A 14123-nucleotide genomic window follows, 5' to 3' on the forward strand; every position below is an offset into this window, starting at 1 on the left:
ATGTATACAATAAGCACCCAGAGCGATCTCTGTGAAACACTGGAAAGTAGCTTCCAGTCTCTCAAGGAACCTTGTATTACCACTCTCTTGTCACCTGTCATTAAGCTGATTTTGGGTCCATCTTGCCAAGTATCCCACATCTTGTAATTTTACCTTCAATAATCTCCCATGTGGGATCTTGTCAAAGGCTTTGCTGAAATCTGTGTATGTCATACGCACTACTCACCTACACACCTGATCACCACCTCAAAATTTTTATTCAAATTTGTTCAGCATGACCTACCTCTGACAAGGCCATGCTGACTACCTACGATGAAATCTTGCCTCTTCAGAATCTTATCCAACAGTTTCCTACCATTAAGGCTCAGGGATCTGTAATTCCTTAATTTCTGGTTTATCTCTACCACCCTTTTTGAAAAGTGGAACAACATTAGCTGGCCTCAAGTCCTCTGGCATCACCCCTGTGGCAAGAAATGGCTTTAAAAAACGTGACAGGGTCCTTGCAACTTTGTTCCTTGCCACCTACACAAGCCTGGTTTACAACTCATCGGGACCAAAGGATTCATCTATTTTTAAATCTGATTTTTAAAAAATCCAATACTTCCTTACTCCCTATATCACTTTGCTGAAGATCCTCTCAATCCATCTGCCCAAATTTTGTGCCTACGTCATCCTCCTCCTGAGTGATGATGGTTGTGAAGGACTCATTTAACACTCTATCATTGTCCTCCGGCTCCCTGTACAGATTTCCCCCTTGGCCCCTAATGGGCCCTACTCTTCCTCTGGTTATTCTTTTCCCCTTAATATACTTGGAGAACAGCTTGAGATTCTTCCTAACTTTACCCACCAGTGTTTTCTCATGCCCCCCTTTGCTCTTCTAATTGCTTTCTTAAGCTCCCACCCTCCCCCTCCTGCACTTCCTGTGTTTCACTAGGACCTACATTGATTTGCTTCCCTTGTATCTGCTAAGAACCTCTTTCCTTTCTTTGCCAGTCCTGAATATTCCCATAAATCTCAGCTTCCCTGGGTTTGTTGCTCCTACATTTCACCCTGAAGGGAACATGTTGGGCTTGTATTCTTCCCATTTACCTTTTAATACTCCCCACTGATCTGCAGATTTTCGCACAAGTAGCTGTTCCCAGTATTCATTTGCTAGATCAAACCTTTTTAAAAATAAAATCTGCCATGCCCCAATCTAAAACTCTCTTTTTGCAGGCATCGCTTTTCTTTTTCATAAGAAACTTGAATCGTACTGTGTTGTGGTCTCTATCACTGAAATGCTCCCCATTGCCATCTTGACTATGTGTCTGGCTTCACTCCCCAGCACCATGCCCTTCTTCGGGCTGAGATAAAAAGCTCTCCTGAATACATTTCAAGAAATCTGCCTCTTCTAAAATACTTTACACTATGACAATCACAATTCATGTTTGTGAATTGAAATCCCCTAATATGATTATCGTATTATTATTATACATCTCAGTGAGTTGTCTGAATATATGCACCTCTATTGCCTAATGACTGTTTGAGGGCTTATAATACACTCCCAGCAAAGTTTTTACATTCTTTTTGTTCCTAAGCTCCACCCACAAAGCCTCATTCAAAATCCCTTCCAAGGTAATGTCCTACTTTACTGTAGTAACTGTGTTCTTCTTTTACACCCTCCCCTATTTCACCTGAAGGTGTAGAGTGAGGAGGTATGATTATCAATTCTATAGTTACTCAGGAGTTAGAGCAGATTTTATTTCTAAGTAATTGACCCAGATATGAGTTAGAACTAAAAGTGTAGGAGGAGGAATATTAGCAGTAGGCTATTCAGCCTATCAAGCCAGCTCCACCATTCAGCATGTTTGCAGTGGATCCTGTATTCTTGATCTCTCTCCCCATACCCTTTGGAATCTTTAGCCTCTGGAAATGTACCCATTTTTAAAACATAATCAGTGACATGGCCTCCACAACATTCTGTGTTAGAGAATCCCAGATTTTTTTTCATGAGTTTCCCACTTGTCCATGTCTTCCATTCTGAAAAAAAGCCCCAATCATTCCTACTCTCTATTTCCTGTCTGCTAACCAATATTGAATCAATGCCAATACATTACCCCTAGTCCCATGTTCTTTGATTTTGCATGCCAGCCTCTTACATGGAACTCTACCAAAATCTTTCTGAAAATCCAAATACAGCATATCCACTGATTCTCCCTCCTTTATTTTACTAGATAGATCCTGAAAACATCCAATGTGTCAAATAAGATTTATTTTTCATAGATTGAGAAAAATCCTTTCCAGACAGCAAATAGGACCTGGAGAAATGGAGGAGGGTTCACTTGACGTATTCAAGAGGTATTGATTGATTATTTGGATTGAAATCGTGTGCATGGATATGGGGAAAAGGCAGGAGATTGGCATTAGGTAATAGAACCAGTGCAGGCATGATCGGCCGAATGGCTTCCATCTGTGCCATAACAATTCTGTAACAAATTCATGTTAACTTTGTGTAATCCCTCTTGAAATCTATCCATTTCTTAAATATAAACAGTGATTTGGCCTCCACATCGTTTTGTAATAGAGAATCCCAGGGGTTATTTCTGAGTTCTTGTTATTATGCCCTTTATAATAGACTCCAGCATTTCCCTATTGTTGACTTTAGGGTAACCAGTCTGTAACTCCCATTTTTCTGCCTCAGTTTTCCAACTATAATTCAAACATTTTCAGAGTTTTCCCAATGCTGAGTGATTGTCTATCAGAAATTTAAACTTGAATTGGAATTTGATGAATTGGTACTTCTACACGACTCGACATCTGGCTTATGCTGCTGCATTATCTGTTCACCTATTAGAAATCTGGACCATAGTGTTCTATAGATAGAAATGTCATTGCTACTTTTACAGTTATCCTTCCTAGGTCCAACTTTCATTATGTTTTCAAAATGATTAGTGCAAAAAATGATTTTTCATGTCTAATTCTATAAAATATGCTTGAAAGATTAATAGATTTTTTTTAAACCAATCTAGGGATGATCTGCTGCTGATTGGACCTGGTACTAGGAATAATACTTACGTGGCACAGGCTGCCAATATAGGATTGACCCTGTTAGCAGTTTGGGATAACAGGCACCCAGGCATTGCAGATTATATCCCAATACCTACCCAATATGCGATATGGCCCAACATATCAGAGCATGTGATACTGAGTGATGTGATATGTTTCAGCAGTGTACTGGTAAACCAAGAAGGTTAGTTTTTTGACATAAAAGATACCACAAAGTTTAGTTTCATAATTCAAAAGACTTGAAATAGCACAGCATTATAGTTGGCTGGAAATCTTAAAATAACTAAAGAAGCAATTTTTCTGCTGGAATCAAAAGCTGTCTGGCTGCTGTTGCAGCTTTCTATCTGGTGGCCTTAGAATCATTTGCCCCAGTACTTCACTCACCACACGTTGAGTTAGCAGCACAATGGTAAGAAGGCTCCCACTGCTTTCTAAATCTGGAACTAAGGTGAGCAGGAATTCTCTTCCAAGCTGCTAAATGATGTACATAGGTCACCAGCTTCCATTTGTTAGCGATTTTCTTTCCATTCCCACCTACCCCATGATGCAGGCTGTTTCCAGAGATGGACAGGTGGAGCTTTTGTTCAGTTTATCAACCAGAAGACAGCACCTTTTGCAGCACTCTCTCCAAAATTCATTGAAGTATCAGCTCGATTATGCGCTCAAGTTGCTGGGGGGGATGCTTAAACCTGTGACCTCCTCAGAAGCAAGAACAAGGACTAACAAATAAAATATGTGGGGCAGACACCACAGTAAAATTTATTTGTGCTATAAGCAGAATAAAGTCTGGCAGAATGAATTTCCTTCAGTTTTCACTTATATAAAGGGATTGCTTGATTATGTTTGTGTTTTCTTCAGAATAATAGTTAGTGTAATTTCAACAAAGACAGAAATGTGCCTCAGTTACCCCAAATTAGAACAATCTAATGCAACCTCCTGCTTTTTGGAAAGTTTTGTGACATTATCTTTTGTATGGTGAGCGCTGCATTGGAATTGCTTCAGCTCAAATTGTTTATAATCCTTATAACTGAGAGGAAAACAAAAGATTTAATTCCAAATGGTGTAAGAAACAGTATCTTAGCCCACAACTTAGTCCCATATGTCATGTTACCCTTTACAGTAGCTGCAAAAATTCCATTCTCTTCAAATCTTTTGTTTATAATTTTGACACCCAGAAGTATTTTAAAGGGAGCATTTTTCTTGATTTACTTCTTGGTAATAATGATAAGCAAATACATGCTTAATATTCCACAATGTGAAATTGCTTCTGCATCTGATATGTCTGAAGAAGTACTGCAAGTTTTTTTTTTCAAAATGTGGAATCAGCTGTTTTGTTGCTTGAAGTTATTTATCTTAAAATCAAAACTGAAGGATTTGTTTAGGTGAACCTGGGAACTGGTATCAGTTATCAAGTGAAGTTCTACAGATTGATCCGGCCACAGGATTGGGAGTTACAAGGAGTACAGGGTCAACCACAGTATATTATGAAATTCCAGGAATTGTGAGAACCTACAGAGAAGTAAGATTTCCATCATTTAATTTTGATGTATTTTATATAATCATGCTTGATAGACTATAAAATTAGTGGAAATATGATAATATCTAATTTCATTAGTTATGCACAAAATATTATTCCTATGAAGTGAAGAGTTCACCAAAACATAAACAAAGTGGCATTATTTCAGAGATTTTTCTTTCTTTCTGCTACCACATGTTCATCAAATGGAACTTCACCTTTCTCCTTATTTCCAGTATAATGACCATTATAATCAAAACTTGCAAAAACAAATTTCTAGTATTGAATCCTTATAGCCTTGGTTATGTTGCAAAATGCAATAGTTCTCCTCTTTCTATTTCAGATCACAGTTATTGGTGTAGGAAAAGCCTCAGTTTCCTTTCATGGTTTCACTTGTGTAATTGGTCGTCCTAATATTAATGTGTACAGATTTCTTGTGACAACTATGAACAAAGACAGCAGTCTGAGAGGTGAGTGCTCATTGTTTCTAAATACAGGTGGGAAACCATAGTTGTGAAGAGAAATTTAAGACACACTTGCTTAACTGCATTTTCTCCAGTAACAATGGAAAATTACAGTGTCAGAATGTAGGAATTTTATCTAGGATATTTTGTTATAAATGTGAATATAGGAATATATATTTGAGGAAAATCTTGATTGCATGATTTCAAATTAGGAACTGAATTATATTTTTGTACCATGACTCCAATTACTCCCCATCTAATTCTGTTTCACTAAAAGACTGAGTTTCATCTTGGCTTCAGTGTGCAATAAAATGAAAAATTCTTCATGTAGGTTTGCTTGCTGAGCTGGAAGGTTCGTTTTCAGACCTTCTGTCACCATACCAGGTAATATCTTCAGTGAGCCTCCAGACGAAGCACTGCTGGTGTTTCCTGCTTTCTATTTATATGTTTGGTTTTCCTTGGGTTGGTGATTTCCAGCTGTCCCTTTACCTGCAAACATCTGCCCCCCAATAGATTTTGAAAGTTCTTACCTAATACTGTCAAAATTAGTCTCCCTCCAATTTAGAACTTCAACTTTTAGATCCTGTCTATACTTTTCCATCACTATTTTAAAACTAATAAGATTATGGTTGCTGGCCCCAGAGTGCAGACCCACTAACACCTCAGTCACCTGCCCTTCCTTATTTCTCAAGAGTAGGTCAAGTTTTGTACCTTCTCAAGTAGGTATATCCCACATACTGAATCAGAAACTTTTCTTGTACACACTTAAATTCCTCTCAATCTAAACCTTTAACACTATGGCAGTTCCAGTCTATGATTGGAAAGTTAAAATCCCCTTCCTAAACCACCCTGTTATGCTCATGGATAACTGAAATCTCCTGACGAATTTGTTTCTCAATTTCTCACTGACTATTTGGTGGTCTATAATACAATCCAAATAAGGTGATCATCCCTTTCTTATTTCTCTGTTCCACCCAAGTAACTTCCCTGGATATATTCCTGGAAATATATAGGTCACTTCCATCCCAGAAGAGATTCCAACAATCCTAAAACGTGAAAACATCTACCGTGCACCAGCTCCTTAGACACGCATTCATCTTCTGTATCTGCCTATTCCTACCCTCACTAGTTCATAGCACCAGGAGTAATCCTGATATTACTATCCTCAAGGACCTCCTTTTTAAATTCCTGCCTAACTTTCGATATCCTCCCTTCAGAATCTCATCCTTCTCCCTTCCTATGCTGTTGGTTCCAATGTGTACAATGACCTCCTGCTGGTCCCTCTCCCCTTTGAGAACATTCTGTACCCTCTCTGAGACATCCTTGATCCTGGCCTCAGGGAGGCAACACACCATTCTAATTTTTCGGTGCTGGCCACAGAATCACCTGTCTGTGCCTCTGACTATAGAGTCTCCTATCACATTCGATGGCTTAGAACCCAACGTACCCCTCATTAGATTAGATTAGATTAGATTACTTACAGTGTGGAAACAGGCCCTTCGGCCCAACAAGTCCACACCGCCCCGCCGAAGCGCAACCCACCCATACCCCTACATCTACACCTTACCTAACACTACGGGCAATTTAGCATGGCCAATTCACCTGACCTGCACATCTTTGGACTGCCTTAAACCAGAAACTTGGTTGTTTGTGCTACATTCCCCTGAGAGTCTATCACCCTCTACATTTTCTAAACAGCATACTTGTTTGAAATGGGGATAGCCACAGAAGACTTCTGCACTACCTGCCTACCTCTCCTACTTTTCGTGGCGTTAACCCATCTGTGTGACTATATCTGCAGCTTTTCTCCATTCCTATAACTGCCATCCATCACATCCCCTTGCTATTGTAAATTCCTCACTGCCTCTAATTGTCAATCTAACCAATCCATTTTACATGATATGATTCGCAACCAAAGACATTTCCTGCAGACATAATCCTCAGTAACATGAAAACTCTCCCTGAACTCCCACATCCGACAAGATGAGCATTACTCTACTAAAGGCCATCTTTGCTCCTTCACAATCTACAGACCCAGAAAATAGCACTGTCTTCTTGCTCTAAAAAAACACTGCTCCAGGCTAACTTAATGCTTATGGCTTATATTTTTAAAATTTAATCAAAAGACAGATATCAATAAAATATATAATCAAGAAAGAACTCACTCTACTCACAATTGTAGATCTACAGCAAGGCTACACTTAAAAACTATTCACTTATCTGTTCCTGTGCTGTGAGCCATCCCACACAGTTTCCTCCAAGATCAGTTGTGAATTTCGGTTTTTGTTAAGTTTTCCTAGATGCACACCTCTTGGTAAATAAGTCCTTTTTCCTGAGACTAAGTTCCCCAGGACTCCTGAATCTGCTCCCAGGTGTCTAATTCCTAATGCAATTCAGTTTTTAACAAACAGTGTTGCTGAGCTGCAGCTGAACTTCCCTTAGCTCCAGTCCTTCTCAGCTGCACCAAGCAAATACTACTTATGGGCTCCCATCACCACCATAACAGCTACACTGAACCATTGGTGGCTTCCAAAGCCTTTTAGCCCAATGCTTTCTCCTCCTCATGAAGCCACCAATCTTTGGGTCTTCTGCTGAGCCCTAACTTCTTGGTGTCTGCTAACAGCAGCCCCTGTGCTACCTGGAACTACTTTCAACACGTGTAATTCCAAACTACAACTGACTTTTGGCAAACATGCTCCCAGTAAGTTAAACCAAGGAACTTCTTAACTTCCATGCACTTGCCTGACTCTGTGGCTTGTTCCAGATTCTCCTTAACCTGACCATTGAAGTTTACTGAATACCTCTAGGCTAATGTAACTCGGAAAGCTTTCTGAAGAAGCCATATCAGTCTCAAAATGTTAATTCTTTTTCTCTTCCCACGGATCCTATGAGGCCTGCTGAGTTTCTCCAGTATTTCTGGTTTTATTTCAGATTTCCATATCTGCAGTATTTTATTTTTATATTAGCTCCAGATTCCTCTTGGACTGCTATTATTGCAGGCTGTGCAGACACAACATCTCCAGCAAACCCACCCTTTGTTTTATAGTTCCATCTCTTCTATTCTGATTATGTTAAACAAAAAGGAGTAACCTTTGGCTTCTGAAGAAGGAACACTGGACCTGAAACATTAACTCTGATTTCTTTCCATGGATGCTGCCAGGCCTGCTGAGTTTTCCCCGCAATTTACATTTTGTTTTTGTTTCTGATTTTCAGGAACTGCAGTTCTTTCAGTTTTGTTGTAACCTTTGGAACTGTCAATTGTTTTGGCTCCTCTGGCAATCGCTAAATCCCAACTTTTTAATTACTTTTTAGCTGTTGGCCTCTTAAAGAATCACAACCTAAACCTTCCTAGTACACAAATCCCAGAGTGCTTCAGTTACATTTATCCAATTTCCAACAGTTAACTTGAGTGCCTTGTATACTAAAACACATAAACCATGAACTAGATATCTGTAGCACTCAGAACCTTTCTCTCTCTCTTGAGCCGAACCCCAATTTGTGTAAATTAGACAATGTATTGCCATTATGTTTCCTTAAGTGCCTGACTTCATTTTGTATACGTTCACATAAGTAGCATGCGTTATTAGCGTTTCCATCATCATGTCCTTTAATCAAATTAAATTTTGATACATTCCAAATTCCTCCATTTATATACTGCATTTTCAGCATTCAAACTCTACGGTCTTGTGCAAGTTCTTTATAAATGACTGAATCTTAATGTATCATTTTTTGCTTTTTTTTTCCAAGAAAGCAAATCTATTTAGATTGGTCAATTGAAGGGAGAGTTATTCCACTGACATGCAATGAGTGAACTCTTTCAAACAAAACATTTATAATCAGCATGCGTTCCCAACAGGAATGTTTGTTAAATGTTGGCACTAACCTGAAGAAGGGCTCATGTCCAAAACATCAATTCTCCTGCTCCTTGGATGCTGCCTGACCTGCTGCGCTTTTCCAGCAACACATTTTCAGCTCTGATCTCCAGCACCTGCAGTCCTCATTATCTCCTAGATGTTGGCACTAATCAAACATTACAGTTGAGTTATACTATGCCCAACATCTTTCTTAACATATGAAAAATACTTTGAAAGAATCACTATCCCTCCCTTTCTCCTAGTGCTGAATCACAGGCAGTATCATTTGTCTTGCAACTTAAGGCTGTAGCGCTCCAGTATTATATTGCTGTCAGGCTATCTGTATATTTACCTAATTAATGCAGATAAATTATAACTTTGTAGTCATAAAGTCTACTCATATTGAACTGTCTGACATCAGTCTTTTGTGTTCATCCAGGAGACTGCAGTTTTGCTCAAGTTAAAGCTATGTCAAAGCTAAACCCTGCATCAAACCTTGCCTGTTCTGTGCGGTTTAGTAATATTGGATTGCAGTTCCTAGCAGTTTCTGTTTTCTCTGTGGTACCAGAATTCATAGCTGATACAGGTAAATGAATAACATAGCCCTTCTAGAATGTTGTGATCTCTCTTGCTGTTTCATGCAGGCAGTATTTCAAAATATATCTAATTATTTCCATGTTAATCATGATAGCTATAACTGACTTATCAATGCACTGTTTAATATCAATACATGAAAAAGCTGGTTACATCATGTTCTCACATAGCTACAAAGCCACGTTATTTATTAATCTAGATCAATTGAACCCAATACTAATTTTCTGCTGTTACCAGAGACTGTTGAAGGAAATAGAATGCAAAACTTAACTTTATACCAATTCTGGTCATTGAGTCAATTAAATAAAATGCCATAAAGACAGTATCGTGGCAAATGTCTAAGAGATAAGGTTCACTCCACTAATCATCTTCATTTACATTGGAAAAAGATTGCAAAACTCTTCAGTATAGACAGATATGCATTTCCTGGTATATGAATTACAGCAATTAGGAAGGCAAATGGAATGTCATTTATTGCAAGGGTAATGAAATATCTAAATAGGAAATATTGCGTAGAGTTTTAGTGCTACCTCAACTGGATAATGCATACAGTTTTGAACTTCTTACTTATTACTATAGTATAAAGATTCACTTGACTTGTGTTATTCCAAGAAAATGGGGAATGTCTTTTTTGAGCAAGGTTTGGGCCTGTATTCATTGGAGTATAGAAGAATGAGAGGTGACCTTACTGAAACATTCAAATCTTAAGGGATTTTGACAGGTTGGATGCTGAGAATGTTTCCCCTTATGGGAAAGATTAGAACTAGTGGATTCAAAAAATGTTTTAACGCCTTATGACAATATTTTTGAAAAGAAAATAATGAAAATCCAATGTGTCAAAAGAAAATCAGTTTTGACTGAATTAAAAAACTACTAGTTGAATTCTGCAATCGTAAATTTCTGAGTATCTATTATTTTGCTTTCAATTTTTAGGTCATTACAGTTGCACCGTCACAATAAAAGAACTGTCAGACTCTGTACATAAGGAGTTAAGTATAGGTGGAGACACCTATATATCTGTAAAAGCTTCTGTTCTGGGAGGCCATTATGCAGGTCAAGTTGGAAGAACAGAGATTCCTTTCATTCCTGGATTTTATATGAACCAATCAGTTGTGACTCTTAGTTGCAAAGAGCCAACAGTAAACATCACCATTTTTGGTATAGCTAAAGTATTAAATGAACTGGAGGTAAGGAATCAGAGACACAGTTGCATTGAACTTTCAGACTGGTAAGGATTTACTGAACAAAGTTTTGGGCATTAGCAGTTATCAAATGCAATGCTACAGTGTCAAATTTATAAGACAGCATGCATGGCCAGGAATTTGCTCAGAGCATCACTGCTACATCTTGCTAGAAGCATGGCAGAGGTCCATTTATATACATAACCAAGCTGCTGTGTTTCTGATTAGGCGGTTACAGTGGAATAAAAACTAATCTTAGTAAACGCTTATATTCAATTGCATGCATTTATCTTAAATAAAGGTAATTAGTAGCAAAGCAGTTTTTTTAAAGTATAGTATTTTTAGGAATTCATGAAGTTAAAATCAGAGGAATTTTACAAATCTTCCAGAATCCTTTTGCAATGAGAACAATTTGTAACAGGAGTGGCGTCGCTAGGGTTTTAGCATACACCATCCTATTTTTAAAAATCTTTATCTAAGTTATTGTTCCACTGGACAAGCCACACTTCAATAAATAAATTACCTCATTGTCTTCCTTTCTTGTGTTGTTTGATCAGTGATTGCTGGGGCATAGTTTCATGAGCTCTGGTCACTTCCTGATATCTTTTGTAAATGAACTTGTTCATATGCCAATGTTGACAGGTTCGCAGCTGACCATGATCCTATGTTCATTTGATATCCACATGCATGCATGATCACAGCCAAATGGTAATATGAAGCACAAGCTCTGTCCGTTTTTTTTGTCTATAACCCATCTTGCTATGAGATCAGTTAGCTTTGCAAAGATCAGAGATGAATGAAAGCTAATTAAGACAAATGTTATGTAAGATATCCTGTGACTTCTATTTGAGATGTACTTTTGTTTTAATGTATAAAAGCATTAATGTTACCTTATTTAATTTAATCCTTAGGTTCGATCACAGTCACCTGTGATTGTAGTGAGTAAGCCTGTTAGGTCACATTCATTGCACAATGTTGTTTATTCACTAAGTACTGCAAATCTTAGCCTTCTTCAGCAAGGATTACCATGTACCAATATCAGTGTATCCAGCATCTTGACAAAACAGTCAGTACATGTGACCGTCACAGTTCTGCGGAGTGGAGGCAATGGTGGCACAACAGGCAAGAGTTAGCACAAATAATACAATACTGTCGTTTTCATAACAATATTTGTCAAGTTTCTTTTTTAATTGCATCCTTCCTTTAATATCCAAATCTTACTTCTCATAGTCTCGCAACTGAAGCTTACTTAAGTAGTCCTTAATAAAAAAGTGTGCAGTGTCCCACAATATTCTGTAGCATTAAAATATCTGTCTGAAGGTTTTAAGTTACATCGATAGAGGAAGACCAGATGGTATAGTACAAGCATATTAATGCATATGTTCTTCTGTCCTTTGCCTAGGGATTTCATGTTTCCGAGTGCAGGAAGGATAAAATAGAGCAAAGGTTAATCATTAGGTTTTAGTCCACTGTAGCTCTGGGGGTAAATTAAATGTAAGAGGAACAGGTAAACAAAGCATTCTGACCTACTAATCAAATCCCTAAATTAAGATTATTTAGAATTTTACAACAATCCTCTCCCCATCCATCTTCTTCTACCCCTTGGAGATTTAGAGGGCAGGATTCAGGTCTCTGCGTGTCAAGGAAGCTACAGCAGAGTGTTAATTGCCAAGTGGACTTGTTAAAATGGTCCAGCTCTTCAGCATAAATCTTATGCCGTCCTAATCCTTACTGTTTGCCTGACTCACTTCCCATCTCCATGCACCTCTCATCTTCACCATGAGCCCTCTCATGTGTCCTTCTTTACCATTCACAATGTCCTCAGGAGCCATGCAATAATAGTGGGAATCCTTTGAGTAGTTTTTTTTATGTCTAACAATCTTATTAGAGCTATCAGTGCAAAACAAAAACATTTATATTCTTAAAAAGATTTTGATTCAATGAAAATAATGTCAGTCCCTTCAGATGGTTATTTTGTTATTAAAATGAACTTATTTCTGTAAACACCATCGAAAACAGCTAATCATTTAATAACTTCTGTGGCTGTCATCAACCTGTACACGGCTTACTGCTGAGATAAGTGGTTCTGTAGGTTTTTTTAATTCAGCCAAGCATTCAAATTGACCCGGCTGTCAATACAAACTGGAGGAAATGAGACCACTGCAAAATTGATTATTTTTCTAAGCTGCGCCAGATGGTCTATCAATCAAAACAATCCAAGAGCAGAAATTTATCAAACTGAAAGCTGCAGACAAAGATCTTACTTTCCAAATGTAAAGGACTGTGGACATATAAGTCACTTCAGATCATGACAGCAGGGTCCCCAGGTATTGCTTTATTCGGTTTTAAATGTCTAATAATATTTTGCAAAAAAGAAAAATTACTCTAATACATCTCAAAAATTATTCAGTGGTGATCAATTCACAAGGGAGCCTATTGTCATTACTTCAGTAAATCACATATAACTCATAATACAGCATCTTATTATTACATTAGAAGTGATCAAGCAATTAACATTCACCTTTTGAAATATTCGCAACTCCTTAGAAAGCTTCTCCATGGTTCACCAAACTTCTCCAGGGTTTCCAAAATCTGGCCAGATGGTCAGAAATACCAGGGAAAAGAAAACATGGATTTTGCAAGGGTTGTCGATGGTGACTTCAGTATCAGAGGGATGTGTGCAGGAACTTGTACTTTGTGCAGAAAAGCTGAAATGGTGTCTTGGATATCAGTGTTACAAGTTTCAAAATAGTCTTGCTTCAGGAAGACTGAAGGAGCAATTCTTCAGTGTTTCCAACAACGTTTATAGTTTAAGCACTTAGAGTCATAGAGATGTACAGCATGGAAACAGACCTTTCGGTCCAACCCGTCCATGCCAACCAGATATCCCAACCCAATCTAGTCCCACCTGCCAGCACCCAGCCCAGATCCCTCCAAACCCTTCCTATTCATACACCCATCCAAATGCCTCTTAAATGTTGCAATTGTACCAGTCTCCACCATTTCCTCTGGCTGCTCATTCCATACATGTAGCACCCTCTGTGTGAAAAAGTTGCCCTTTAGGTCTCTTTTATATCTTTCCCCTCTCACCCGAAACCTATGCCCTCTAGCTCTGGACTCCCCAACCCCAAGAAAAAGACTTTGTCTATTTATCCTATCCATGCCCCTCATAATTTTCTAAACCTCTATAAGATCATCCCTCAGCCTCCGACGCTCCAGGGAAAACAGCCCCAGTCTGTTCAGCCTCTCCCTATAACTCAACTTACAAAGATAATTGAAGTAATATTGACACTGGCCAAATTTCTTTTTAATGTTGAATTTGCAGAGTGAGCCTGATAGTAAAACACAAAGGTTTGCTGTAGATGGCAACTTTTCCTATGCCCCTTAAAACGAGTATTATCTTGAACGTTATTTAATATGCATCTAATTTTGGATGTATTGCTTAGAGTTAGATAAGCTGGTGTAAGAT

At 38.3% G+C, this 14123-nt stretch overlaps 1 protein-coding gene across 1 annotated transcript in view; it reads left to right on the forward strand.

Moving 5' to 3' along the window:
* LOC140491205 (nuclear pore membrane glycoprotein 210-like) overlaps positions 1–14123 on the forward strand; it is a 187561-nt gene that overhangs the window by 158633 nt on the left and 14805 nt on the right. The window contains exons 32-37 of the mRNA XM_072589184.1: positions 3009–3229; positions 4428–4564; positions 4905–5031; positions 9319–9465; positions 10407–10660; positions 11566–11776. Coding sequence (XP_072445285.1) covers positions 3009–3229; positions 4428–4564; positions 4905–5031; positions 9319–9465; positions 10407–10660; positions 11566–11776 — 1097 coding nt within the window. The remainder of the gene's footprint in view (positions 1–3008; positions 3230–4427; positions 4565–4904; positions 5032–9318; positions 9466–10406; positions 10661–11565; positions 11777–14123) is intronic.

Source organism: Chiloscyllium punctatum, chromosome 19 (genome assembly GCF_047496795.1).
Source record: "Chiloscyllium punctatum isolate Juve2018m chromosome 19, sChiPun1.3, whole genome shotgun sequence".
Lineage (NCBI taxonomy): Eukaryota > Metazoa > Chordata > Chondrichthyes > Orectolobiformes > Hemiscylliidae > Chiloscyllium > Chiloscyllium punctatum.